Consider the following 13,382-nt stretch of genomic DNA (forward strand, 5'->3'; position numbering starts at 1 on the left):
ATGTGTGGTGGGGTAGCAAAATAAGTTAATGGAGATCGTCAGATTCAATTTGTACGGTCTAGATCAGCTGATCCTTAGGCTTCGAACACTAAGGTCCGGAGTAGATCTAATTTCCCAATGTATCATGTCTGCTGGTCTCTATTCAACAAATTCAACAGTTACAAACGAGTAACGCTAAACTTACCACCTATTTGAACCATCATTTGTACCATCTCTCTAATAGATGTAGGACCCGCCAACACATGTGGGTCTCATCATCATTATGGAGGCGGTACAAATGGGATATAAATAGGTAATAAGAGTAGTTTTTTTGTTACAAACAGCCAATTGTCTCTCAATAATTAGGTGAATAAGTAATTGATACGGTTTTATGACTCTTGCTTAACCAGAAGACTTGAACGGAACCGTTACACAAGCAGCAGCAACAACATTGCAACCACCAACCAGTGAGAGAAAGTAGTTAATTAATGGGTAAATTACATTTTACCCCTTTAAGTTTGGGGTCGATTGCAACCTCATACAACATCTTTAAAACATTTCAATTTCATACATTGTTAGAAAATTCGTTAAGTGAACCTTTAAGTAATGACGTGGTAAATATGTGATTCACATTTGTGCTGACATGACTACCAAATTTGTGTCACGTGGTAAAAACAAAGTTTCTATGCGTTTAAAAATAATAATTTAATCAGAATATTAAATACTAAAATAATTAATTAAAGAAAAGTTTTATTTTTTATGTTTTTTTAAACCCTAAAACCCATGTCTTCCCCTTCCCCATCCTTAGCCGCATTCTCCCTCTCCCCCTTCAAACCCCTTAATCCCCTAATCCAATTTTCGAATCAGCGTATGCCCACCACCGAAAGAATGAAAAGAAAAAAAAAATGAAAATTGCATTTATGGCTTTAGACCTGCTCTCTTCCATCTTCTTTCAATCTTTGAATCTCTCTGGAAAACAAGAATTCTTCCTTCAATTTAGATTCAAATCGACTGAGAAATTGGGGTTGGGTTTTGGGTTTTGGGTGTCTGTGATGGAGTTTCCGGTCGGGCCTTTAAGAATAAGAAATGGCTAGTTCTAGTAATGGTCGTAGCCTTCATTTGGTGCAGGTGGTGGAGCGAAGAGGTCTTCGTCCTCTGCCGTTGCTTGTCGGAGTCGACAATCACGTTGGCCCTCGCCAGGTTCAGATTTGACATAAAAAGCTAGGGTGAAGGGCACCACTTAGAAGAAGAAATCGAGGCAAGAGTTTGAGGTGGTGATGAAGGTTAGGGAAAAATTAGGGGTCTCTCGGTTGCTCGGGGCTTTGCGGATGAGGAAATTGATAGTGGTGGTGGTGTTATAGGGAGAAGCTTGGTGTGGAAATGATGGGGGAAGGGGGGTGTTGATGGGGATGATGGTGGTGCTAGAGGGAGAATCTTGGTGCAGAAGTCATGGGGAAGGTGGTGGTGATGGGGGATGGTCGTGGTGCTGGAGAGAGAAGCTTTGTGCGGAAGTGATGGGAGAAGGGGGTGGTGGTGGGAGAAGATGTGATGAATGTGGCTGGGGATGAGGAAGAGGAAGACATGGGTTTTATTGGGTTTTGTTTTTAAATTTTTTTAATTAATTATTTTAGTATTTAATATTCTGATTAAATTATTATTTTTTAAATGCATAGAAAATTTAATTTTGGCTTATTATATTAACACCCCACATATTGTTGAATAAACCCCACATACTTAATACACCCCATATTTACTTTTTCAACTCAAAATTATCTTCACACACCCCACATACTTCTCCATAATACCCTCACACCCCACATTCTCAACATATACCTTACATTTTCACATACACCCCACATTCTTTAAATCTTATTATATTAAAGTTCTATTAGTTGACGCATCTGTTACCTTAAATAAAACATTATAAAAATTGATCTGAGTTTATATTTTTGCTTATGTGGTTTTCATTATTTTCGATGGAATGATCTTTTGTTTCCTTCTTTTTGTCCAACAGATAGTTTTGCTACTTTGGCTTTCTCCTTTGCTTTCATTTAACATGTTGAACTATCTCTCGGTGACTCGTGTTAACGTAGGGGACTATGTGTTGGCATCTTGGTTAGGGATGGTGGTATTCACTTGCTTTGTTTTAATACCAATTTAGCCATGAAGATCATTTTTTTTTTACAAAAGCTCATAATTTACTAATCTATCTAAATGTCAAATCCGAAAAGTTCAGTGCCCACTACCAATTTAGCCACGAAGATCATTTTTTTATTAGAGACCATTTATACCCTATTGTTCCCAGGTTAAAAATTCGGTTATGCAATCATGCTTGAATGATATTGCAACCCCACCCATCCTAAGAATTAAACAGCAAGCATGCTTAAAAAAATTTTAGCAAAAGAAAAAAAATTTAGCAAAAGAAAAAAAAAAACCACTAAACTATCTCAAAGATTTGAATATTTCAGAATATATCTTTGTTTGTTATGTTGCAGAATACTTAACAGTTAATAAAAAAGCATAATGAAGAATTAAACCTTGAATATTACGTTATGCATTTTTTCCAAGGTTTAAACCTTGAATATTACATTAATAAAAAAAGCATAATGTAATATTCAAGTTTATTTATCCAAGTTTTAATTCTTCATTCTTCTATTCCGTTAAATTATTAGCGTGTCTGACTTTTCGGAGATTTGCTTGCTGCTACTAAGAATAACCAGAGCCTCTGAACTCTCTCTTCTCAAGTCTCACAGCCAACTCGGACAATGGAAACAGCTAAGAAGATTGTGAGTAGTTAGCTTCACTCACTCTTCCAGAAGCTCTGCCATGTCTTGCTGATTCCTCCTCACAGGTACTTCTCTCTGTCCTCTTCTTCTCTTTTCAGCTGCATTTCTTCTTTTTTTGATTATTTGCAGACATGGGTTTTGCTTGTTTTTCACTTTTGTTTGGTTGCTGGGAAATTTGATGGGATCGTGGGGAAATGGAAGTGACAAAAGTTTGAACTTTTGAACATTTCATTGGGACCTGAAAAAAAGAATAAACTTTTTCCTGGAATGAAGATTGAACTGCAATTTCCCCCATTTTTTATGTATTGGTTTGGGTTGAGCTGAATCTATGATTCTTTCGATTTTCAAGTAGTTTCTACCTTGTGTGATAGGAAGTAGTAATATTTCTGCTACTGCTTGTAATATATGAATGATTGTTGAGAAGCGAACAGCCAAGCCAACAACATGATGTGGTAAAAAAAAACTAGACCCCAACAAAGAGGGAAGCATATCGAAAATTGAATCTCTTACATTGTGCACTTCAAAATTTAAACAGCCAAAGGAAGACAATTTCCGATTTTTTCTCAAGTATGAAGTTCATTGTGGTATTAAAATTTGCTCCTTAAGAAATAATCTGCTCCATTAAATAATTGAGGCTTTGTACACAAATATAGACTATGGCTCCCAAAAATCTTATGCACATATTGGTTTCCATTAAGTTGTTCGTTTCTCGCAGTTTTGTTTTCCTGACTGAACTATACTTTGATAGCATGGCTACTAGCAAACTGTAGAGGATCTTCAACATAGGCTTGCCTCGAATTTATTATTGTTGCAGTTCCTACTTTATTGTTGTTGTTGCGGACTCCAATTAGTGGGATAAGGCATTGTTGTTGTTGCAGTTCCTACTGTGTATTTGAATATTTATAGCTCACTGAATGGGTGTTTTCCCTTTATGCAGATATGGAATTGTTTCAAGTGCTCCTTGATCAACACCATGCATTTCATTGCATCCATCACTAGAAAGAATGATGCTGTTGAAAATGGATCTAGTCTTTGCAGTTTTGGTCTTGGCTTGCTTACAGTCTTTTGTATTGCCTGATTCACAGGGTACGGTTCTGAGGTTTTGCAACATTTAATTCATTCGGACAGCATCTGGGATATGTTAATCACAACAATCTTTGCATTTTTTCAGTTACATATCATAAGAAACAAGACTAAGGCAAACAAGTCTAGTATTGATTAATGCTATATACCCAATATTGTAACCTCGATGCAATTAAAACATTCAAACATTGGGGTTCCTCTCTGCAACTCTTTCTTTCTCTCTTCTCTTGCTCTCTCTAGGATATTATAGAATGAACACAGACCCAGGGTGTTAGTGGACTGTCTTGAGGTTTTTGTATGTTAGAATTTGTTCACTATCTTTTACTTTCCTTTGTTGTATCTATTCCTTTTCTAGTATTTATGTAATGTGGTAGTGAATTTCTGTTGGCGAATTTGTCCGATTAGGTGATGAATGTTGGCATTTTCGGTTTCAGGAGAGGCACTGTTTTCATTGCGGAAATCTTTGAATAGTTCACCCAATCAGCTCAAGGACTGGAACCCCAACCAACTCAATCCATGCGGTTGGCTCAATGTGGAGTGTGACCCTAACAATAATGTCGTTTCTGTGTAAGACATCCTTTGTTTATCCTGATGTATTGTTGTCAACGGATCACTTCACAATACGAAATTCCTCCTTGCATAGACTAAGGTTTTTTTTACTTGTCTATGCTTAGTTTTTGTCTTTTCATTTTGTAGAATATTGGCAAATATTGGATTTTCTGGCATCTTGTCTCCGGAATTAGGATCCTTGAAAAATCTTCAAACACTGTAAGCACGGAGAATACTGGTCCTGTTTATCATAATTTCTATACACTACATTTTCTGGAGTCATTTCTAAAACTAGGATTGTCACCACAAATGCTGGATTCTCATTGGGATGCATTGAAGAATAAATAATGTCATGCATCATTGGGATGCATTGACAGTGACCTGGATTATGTACTTCAGTTATTGAAGTCAATTTATTTGTTTTTAGCTTAGTCTCCAGACGCATGCATTAGAAGTAAGGTAATTGTTAAGATCGTATGGTTAGACTTGTTTGTAGAGTATGACAATGTCAACTTTTCAATGATTCAAAGTCAACTCACCTAAGCGTTACAGATTAGTTGAGGATTAAAAAAACTTTGATCCAACTTGTAGCTAATTTGGTTAGCTTCATGTGTCTTCACTTGTTATTTTCTGTTTGACCGCTTGCCTGAGACATTTAACTTCTTTAATTGAAGCTTGCAAGTGAGGTACCTCACAAATGGTTTAGTATTGAAAATCATGAGTTTGAAGTACTGCAATTGCGACCTCCCAAATAAGTTGAATCCCACATATTGGAATATGACAGTGGAGAGAGACCTACATGTGGGGAGAACTGTTAGAATATAAAAGAAGTGGTGGATCTCTTCCTAACAACTGAAGCTTTCCCGATTTGTGGTACACCAACATACTTATGAAGAACAAGTGTATACATACATACATACATATATATATAGTTTTTTGGATTTCTATTGATCACCATAAGATGTAACAGGCAGAACAGAAAGGCAATGAGAATTTCCAAAAGCCCATATGTACCATTTTCGTTTGTTAACACGTGCAGACTAATCCATTAGGAGCTAAGCTTTAGATGACTGAAAGCATGGTGTAGCACTTCACTTCTGTATTGTACATACTGCTAATACATGTGTCCTATATTAGCTTAGGATGAACGGAATTTGAGATGAATTCTTACTCACATGAGAGACCATTGTTAACATCTTTAGAAAACTATTTTTTAGGGTAGCAATTAATTTTTTGGTTCTGTATAAAGCTTGCGCAGCAGTTCCCATTTGTCTGATTTTTTTAGCCTCTTCTATTTGTAGACATATATATATTTATATGCATTCCATATGCCAACGACTCTAATACGTATAAGGTGCATTCATCTTGCAGTTCATTACAAGGAAATGGCATAACTGGCGAGATACCAAAAGAGTTTGGAAATCTGACAAGTTTGTCCACCTTGAATTTAGAAAACAATAATTTAACTGGTGAAATACCAGCCTCACTTGGCAATCTGAAAAGTCTTCAATTCTTGTAAGTTGTTTTGTCCACATTGTTTAATGTTTTCACTAATATCTAATGACTCTGCATTATCCTTACTTTTATCTGACAGTGCTTTCTTGACGATGTAAACAGGACTTTGAATAACAATAATCTGAGTGGTACTATCCCAGAGTCACTTTCAAGTCTTTCAAACTTGATTAGTCTGTACGTTATTTTTCATGGACAATTAATTTGGCACTCCATCTTTTAGAATTCTGAACGTTATCTGTGTGAAGTTGTATACTTGGGGCTCAGTTCTTCAGTATTTGATGCCATACTTGAAACTTTGTTTGCAGTCAGCTTGCCTCTAATGCTCTCATGGGTCAAATACCCGAGCAGCTGTTTAGCGTCAAAACATACAAGTATGAACAACTTGTTACTGTTAGTGTTTCTATTCTTGACAAGACTGCAAGCCATTCTCTCTCTCTCTCTCTCTCTCTCTCTCTCTCTCTCTCTCTCTCTCTCTCTCCACACACCCACATATTCAAAATATGTTTATCTAGTCTTGATTTGGCCTGTGTTGCTTGTTTCAGTTTTACAGGAAACCACCTAAACTGTGGCGTGATTCTCCCTCACAATTGTGCATCTGATATTTATGGTTCAGGTTAATGAGTCGAACAAACATCTGAAATTGAATTGTTACCCTTTCTTTTTATAAGCTTACACGATCGGGTTTTCCCACTCTTGACAGGTGCTAAAAGTAAGCCGAAGCTTGGAATCATAGTTGGACTTGTTGTGGGGCTTATCATTTTATTATTACTTGGAGGTTTACTGTACTTTACCTGCAAGCGTAGACACAAAGGCTTCAAGCATGAAGTTTTTGAGGATGTTGCAGGTACGCATTGCTTTCTAGTTGTAGAACTGATTAACAACTCCATCATCTGACCAATCAATGGAACCTTGATTTTAGTTGAGTCTTTTGACCCATCATGCTAAAGTTATTCAACCAATTTAGGATTATTATTGAATTGGTTTATCGCAATGACTGAAGTTAAGTAAGGGGTTCCTCTTTAGGATAAATATTTACATGTTCGTGGTATGTTATGCCATTGCACATTAGGTAAGGTTGACCGTTGAGAGTGGTGGGGGTGGCCAATATCTTGTAGTTTCATAAAAGAAATATCGTTTATTTTCCGGTCAATGTTAAAAAGTTGTTCTCAAATACAAATTTGGAGGGCTAAACTTCATGAATAACAACATTTTGGTTGGGAGGCTTGATTTGGCCTCTGGCCCTTGCCGTTAAAAACGTTATGTATCTGTGAGAAAATTGATTGGAGCCAAAAGGGCCTGGATGATCCCTGCCATGCATAACTTAGCTCATTTGGGTTTTTTTTAAGGTGACCAAAGAATTGCATTTGGCCAGTTAATAAGATTTTCATGGAGGGAACTGCAGCTAGCAACAGACAACTTCAGTGAGAAACATGTTCTAGGACAGGGAGGTTTTGGAAAAGTCTATAAAGGAGTGCTATCTGATAACACAGAAGTTGCTGTTAAGCGTCTCACTGATTACGAGAGACCTGGGGGTGATGCAGCTTTCCGGCGCGAAGTTGAAATGATAAGTGTAGCTGTTCACAGGAATTTATTAAGACTGATCGGATTTTGCACGACTCCAGCAGAACGCCTTCTTGTGTATCCCTTTATGCAGAATTTAAGTGTTGCCGATCGGTTGCGAGAGATTAAACCTGGTGAGCCTGTCTTAGATTGGCCTACAAGAAGGCAGGTGGCATTAGGCACAGCCTGTGGGTTAGAGTACCTGCACGAACATTGTAATCCTAAGATTATTCATCGAGATGTTAAGGCTGCTAATGTATTACTTGATGAAGATTTTGAAGCAGTTGTTGGCGACTTTGGCTTGGCAAAGTTGGTGGATGTTAGAAAGACTAATGTGACAACTGAAGTTCGTGGCACATTGGGTCACATAGCACCTGAATATTTGTCCACTGGGAAGTCATCAGAAAAGACGGATGTTTTTGGCTATGGGATTATGCTTTTAGAACTTGTAACAGGACAACGGACGGTTGATTTTTCACGCTTGGACGAAGATGATGATCTTTTTTTGCTTGACCATGTAAGATAAACTCTCTGTATTTGGGTCTTTCTTTCTCTTCCCAAGTCCCCCTCTCCCTACCTCCTCCTAGTGTGCATTTATCTTAACTTTTTTTGTTGCTTGACCATGAAAGATAAACTTGTTTTCGTGCATGTTAAGATAACTCAAAGAAATGGCATGATTTTTAATTTTTACTCGTAACAATTGCTTCTTTGATATTGGGAGCTCTGCATGCTCACAAATGATTTGTAGTTGTATGGTCAAAAACAGTTTCCGATTATATGTAGGTATGGTATGGAATTTTGTGCCTAACGTATGCTCAAAACAAATTGAGATCACGCTTAAGGAAGAAAATGCGGTGTTTGTTTTTTACTTCCACTGAGTGCATAATTTTGCCTGAGTTTGTGTTCACTGTGCTAACCTTCTTTGCCTATCTGCTCATGAAGGTCAAAAAGCTGGAAAGGGAAAAGAGACTGGATGCTATTGTAGACAGAAATTTGAATGATAGTTTCAACGTCCAAGAGGTAGAAATGATGATCAAAGTTGCGCTTCTTTGTACGCAAGGATCCCCTGAAGACCGCCCATTAATGTCGGAGGTGGTACGGATGCTACAAGGGGATGGTCTGGCCGAGCGCTGGGAAGAATGGCAGAATGTTGAGGTTACTCGTAGGCAACAGCATGAAAGACTACAAAGGAGATTTAACCAAGGAGAAGATTCTGTATATAATCAGGATGCTATTAAGTTATTTGGTGAACGTTGAGGTAATTAGTAATTTTGTACTCGTTTCCTCTTACACCGTCTGCATGTAGTATTGTTTTTGGTAGTTTAGCTCGGTTAAACCCTGAATTAAGCATATCTGTATTTCCAATTCAAAATAAAACTACATGTTGTAAATATTTATGTCTATGTGGCCGTCCGCATTAGTAACCAATTATGTAGTTAATCTCTTATTGATCATTTATGTAATTAGAGGCACTTGGGCTTCTCTTCCAAGTTACTCTTACCCTATATAAAGGGGTCTCATGAATCACGATAATATAAGGATGCACTCGTATTTCTCCTCCCAATCTCTATGTTCTCTCTCTCTTGTCCATTGTATTTCTTATACTTCATTTTTTAACACGTTATCAGCATGCTCTTTTTATGTTTCTTTTGAGCTAGAGTCATGTAGTTTAGAGTTTCTTATACTCAACCATTAGACTCTACCATGCTCAAATTTGTTCGTTCCTTTTTGACAAATATTAATCGAGCGTTGAATTATTTTGAATTAATACATGACATAAACATGTTATGCCCTCTTATATTCCATATCGAAGGCCACTTCCATACACGTTTAAAGTTACATATTTTTTGGATATTAATGAGATGGATACAAACTTTTAATATGCTTTCCTTTATTAGTAATACCTATTAATATTGGAACTCATGATTGCCAATTTATGTAATCTTAAATGGAAGATGATTCATATTTGTTCAGAGTTATTAGTTTCCATTTAATCACTCACTCATTTATTATTTATGTGAGTTTATTTTTATTTTTTTGAGCAAACGAAGGGAAAAGAGATGGGCTTAGCCTTACAACGGGTCAACAATAATATTTGGCGAGATTTGAATCTAAAACCTCACTTACAAATGAAGAGAAATATCACTATATCGTAGTACTAACTGACTTATGTGAGTTGTATGAGATCAAAGAGCCAACGAAGTGTTGATCCTCAATCTATTTGAGTTCTTTGGGATAATGAGTTTTAATGAAATCATGGCATATAGCTTTTCAAACTCTCATCATGTTACGAGACATTCATCTGTTGGTCTTTCGTTCTCATCCAATATGAGTGGGAGGCATGTAGCCCCATATATCATGAATTCAAAGTTCATATTCAAGCAATTATAATGGAGCATATAGCTCACTGTATTCATACTCCAAATGAGTAAATTAATACGTCGGACTCGGTGGATGTAAACACTTCGCCTTGAGTTTTTTTTCTTGACACTATGAGATAAATTTTTCTAAGGACTAGGTATGAAATAGCACATCTTAAATTACAAATTATTGGACTGAATCGGAACCTAAAGTTCTTTGATTCTAAGTAATTGAAGGCCTAAATTTCCTCGAGTTTTAATTGTGTAACTAAACTATACAATTTTTTTTTCTGTGGTACTTATTATATTCAAATTGGCATCGAGCACGACCCTGCCATGCGCTAAAACATTTGGTGTATTTTTACCAAGTCTTGATTAAAATAAGAAAAATGATTGAGAAAATTTTTACAATTCTCCCATGAATTTGAACTTAGTGGACATAGCCCACTCTGAGATATAAGACTTCTCAATACACATGGAAAATCATTTTATTCCATTCGTAGGGGTTGAGTTTATTCTCCATCCTTGAGCTTACAAGCAATTAGCAATTGAGTTATCTCCCATATATAGCTTGGCTCTTTATTTTATTTATTTTTTGGCACTTTTATTATTTTAATTTTGATTTTGTTTATTTCAATTATTTTTTATGTTACTATGAATTCATTTATTCAATTTATTATCATATCAAATTGTATATCGTTCCATTCATTTTTTCAACGGAAACTCCTACTTTTTTCTTTTATGAATTGTATTACACAATCATTGAAGTAGTGTATGCTTTTCATGAACTAGAAGTTCAGTGACCCAATCATGGGATAATTATCTTGGCCATTCTCCATCCACAATGAGATGTATAATTATCTTTGATATATTTCTATGCCTTAACATAGTGCATTGTGCATGTCCTTCCAAGAATTGCTCACACGGAAACTTGGTCATCAGACTATCTAAAATTTACTTTGGATCCTGTATTTTTTCTCAAGAATTTATAAGTGTATTTGTGAGCTTATTCAACATCTTATTGTGGATTATTTGACCAATGACTTAGATGTATCTATGGTCATTATATTATTTACTCGCAATTACAAGTGAAATTCCCAAATTTGGTAGGCCATTTCATGCCATTTGGGACTAATTTTGAGCACATAACTCTCATGGCTTACCACAAGCTTTATGTGTTTTGTTCATTACAAATTTTTGCTTGGGAGATGCATTTTGATCACATGCATCATCATGATCATTTCGGTTGATTTTTATTTTCCAACCAACAAGTAATTGTGTACACAAAGATGGTTTTAAGCATTTAAAATTGGGATTCAAGTCAATTTGTTTTAAGTTTTGCTCATAGTTACCACAGTTTTGTGGACCGTCACTTTGGTGAGACAATATTCCCGACGTTCGGGGGAGAAATGATAGTTTTCAAAGAACGTCGAGAATTAGTGTTGATACATCTGCATTTGTCTCATCCAAACTATATAAAGTCATAAGTGACATTGATTAATTTGTTGCATGCCTAAAGCATGACACATATATAGGTTCTAAACTTTGAATTCCTCGTAAGTAAAGATTAATAAAGTTCAAACCCTAATTGAAAATAACGCTCCATAGGAGGTTATCATCCAAATCTATAAGTAATTCACCTTAAGATGTTTGTCCTAAATGTGACAATAGAAGCCCTAAAGAGGCATTGTACCCAAGCAATGAAATACTTATAAAATCACGCATGCCCATCGGAATGGGAGAATCGTTAGATCACAAATTGAAGATTATAGTAGTTACTCACATCATCAAGGGCTATCCAAACCGTTTTCCCATCAAGGGCTATTCAATCACAAATTGTCGACATATTGTAAAATGGTTGGCCAAATTGGAAAGAGGTAAAATCCATTTTGAGAGCCATTAAAAAACGTGAAATAAGGGAACCTATAATTTATACCCCTAAACGTTATTCTTGTGTGTTTGTAATGAAACAAGCTCACTAATTACGGTATGGTGCTCCATAGTAGAGACATGAGTATTTTTTTGTCACCATATATGCAACCACATTTCTACAAGTACAATGTTATTTTAATGTGAGACTCATAGCATGTGGAGACTGCATACTACTTAAGATTTTTAAGTTTTGGTCTCTCCATTGAACCACTTTTATAAAGAATAGAGAATGTCATGAAACTCTTTATCAAAGATTTCAAATGAAGAGCATAAAACTCAAAATATGCACTCAATACCTTTTCTAGCTAAATTTGGTATATATTGCCTCAATGAGTACTTTTTTTATTTCGAATTGAACTATAATGTTGCAATTATGGACATACAAGCGTGCTGTGTTCTTTGCCCTCCGACCAAGTTTTTATCCCATTGGGTTTTTCCTGGCAAGGTTTTAGCGAAGCAGCAATATGCGCGTCCAACACCTTATCAGTGGTTTCAAAGTTGTACTTGATTTTTCTCCTTCGCTTTGGTTTTGTCCCATTGGGTTTTCTAAGCAAGGTTTTTATTAGAACAACTATCATCAATGGTGAACATAAATTTATTAATGCACGGATATCCAAGGGAAAGTGTTGTATATATTTATGCCTATGTGGCTATCCACATTCGTAACCAATTGTGTAGTTAATCTCTTATTAATCATTGATGTAATTAGAGGCACTTGGGCTTCTCTTTCAAGTTACTCTTACCCTATATAAAGGGGTCTAATGATAATCAAATGATACACTCATATTTCTCCTCCCAATCTCTATATTCTCTCTTGTTCTTTGTATTCCTTATTTATTTTTTATACTACATCATTTTTTCATGTTATATTATTCTCTCTCTCTCTCTCTCATATATATATATATATATATATATATATATATATATTAAAACTTGCCTACTAATTCACCTATACAAATAATGTTACCCATATTGTAAGGTGCGGACCGCAAAAACACACCTTGTGTGCGTACTGTAATCGAATGGTGATGTTGCTGAGCTCACGGGTAGAACCAAGTTGTTGTGATCCAGTGTAATTAAATATTTATTTTTTTATTTGGTGGGTATGTGTTTATCAGAGAAAAAGTTGAAGGGAGCTGAGGGATATGTTTGCGCATTGTAGAGGGAAAGAAAGAGAGGCAGAGACATGGAGCTAGGGTGAGGATCAATTCCAGTTGGGCTAAAGCTGCGTTGCGACTGCGATCGATTCCAGTTTGGGAGAGTAATCTTATATCTTTATTTTTTTTTTGTTTGCTTGAGGTGTTCGTCGATGAGAGACGGAGCTGGTGAGGTTGGAAGGGTTCGATTTCAGGTCGATTGATTGGAACCCGGTAAAATCCTATACCTTTAAATTTTTTTTTTCACCAGGTGTGTTTTTATCAAAGAGAAAGATGGGTGAGGGTTGTAGTCGGGGTGAAAGAGAGGCAGAAAGGGAGTTTGTGAGCTGGTGAAGGGCTCGATTTCATTGGGTTTTTATAAATTAGGGATTTGAATCTATAATGGCGGGTGGTTTGGACTAGACCTGGTTGAAATAGTGAATTTGGAATTTAGATATATAGGTGCAAAACTTGTGATGGGT

General features: G+C 36.1%; 1 protein-coding gene across 1 annotated transcript; it reads left to right on the forward strand.

Annotated features, from left to right (window-relative positions):
* Positions 1-2,655: 2,655 nt before the first annotated feature.
* LOC126603138 (probable LRR receptor-like serine/threonine-protein kinase At5g10290) lies at positions 2,656-9,036 on the forward strand. The gene is made up of 11 exons (XM_050269880.1): positions 2,656-2,830; positions 3,703-3,851; positions 4,283-4,415; positions 4,545-4,616; positions 5,769-5,912; positions 6,015-6,086; positions 6,218-6,283; positions 6,455-6,525; positions 6,613-6,756; positions 7,259-7,989; positions 8,415-9,036. The coding sequence occupies exons 2-11, from the start codon at positions 3,770-3,772 to the stop codon at positions 8,727-8,729; spliced, it is 1,830 nt and encodes a 609-aa protein (XP_050125837.1). The 5' UTR covers positions 2,656-2,830; positions 3,703-3,769; the 3' UTR covers positions 8,730-9,036.
* Positions 9,037-13,382: the final 4,346 nt, after the last annotated feature.

Source organism: Malus sylvestris, chromosome 15 (genome assembly GCF_916048215.2).
Source record: "Malus sylvestris chromosome 15, drMalSylv7.2, whole genome shotgun sequence".
NCBI lineage: Eukaryota > Viridiplantae > Streptophyta > Magnoliopsida > Rosales > Rosaceae > Malus > Malus sylvestris.

What these genes read in the sequence shown, in the direction of transcription:
- LOC126603138 (XM_050269880.1), top strand. Translation starts at nt 3,770, where the DNA reads ATGATGCTGTTGAAAATGGATCTAGTCTTTGCAGTTTTGGTCTTGGCT. An exon ending in CTTTCAAACTTGATTAGTCT is followed by an intron (nt 6,087 to 6,217) that starts GTACGTTATTTT and finishes CTTTGTTTGCAG; the next exon opens with TCAGCTTGCCTCTAATGCTC. An exon ending in TTTAGCGTCAAAACATACAA is followed by an intron (nt 6,284 to 6,454) that starts GTATGAACAACT and finishes TGCTTGTTTCAG; the next exon opens with TTTTACAGGAAACCACCTAA.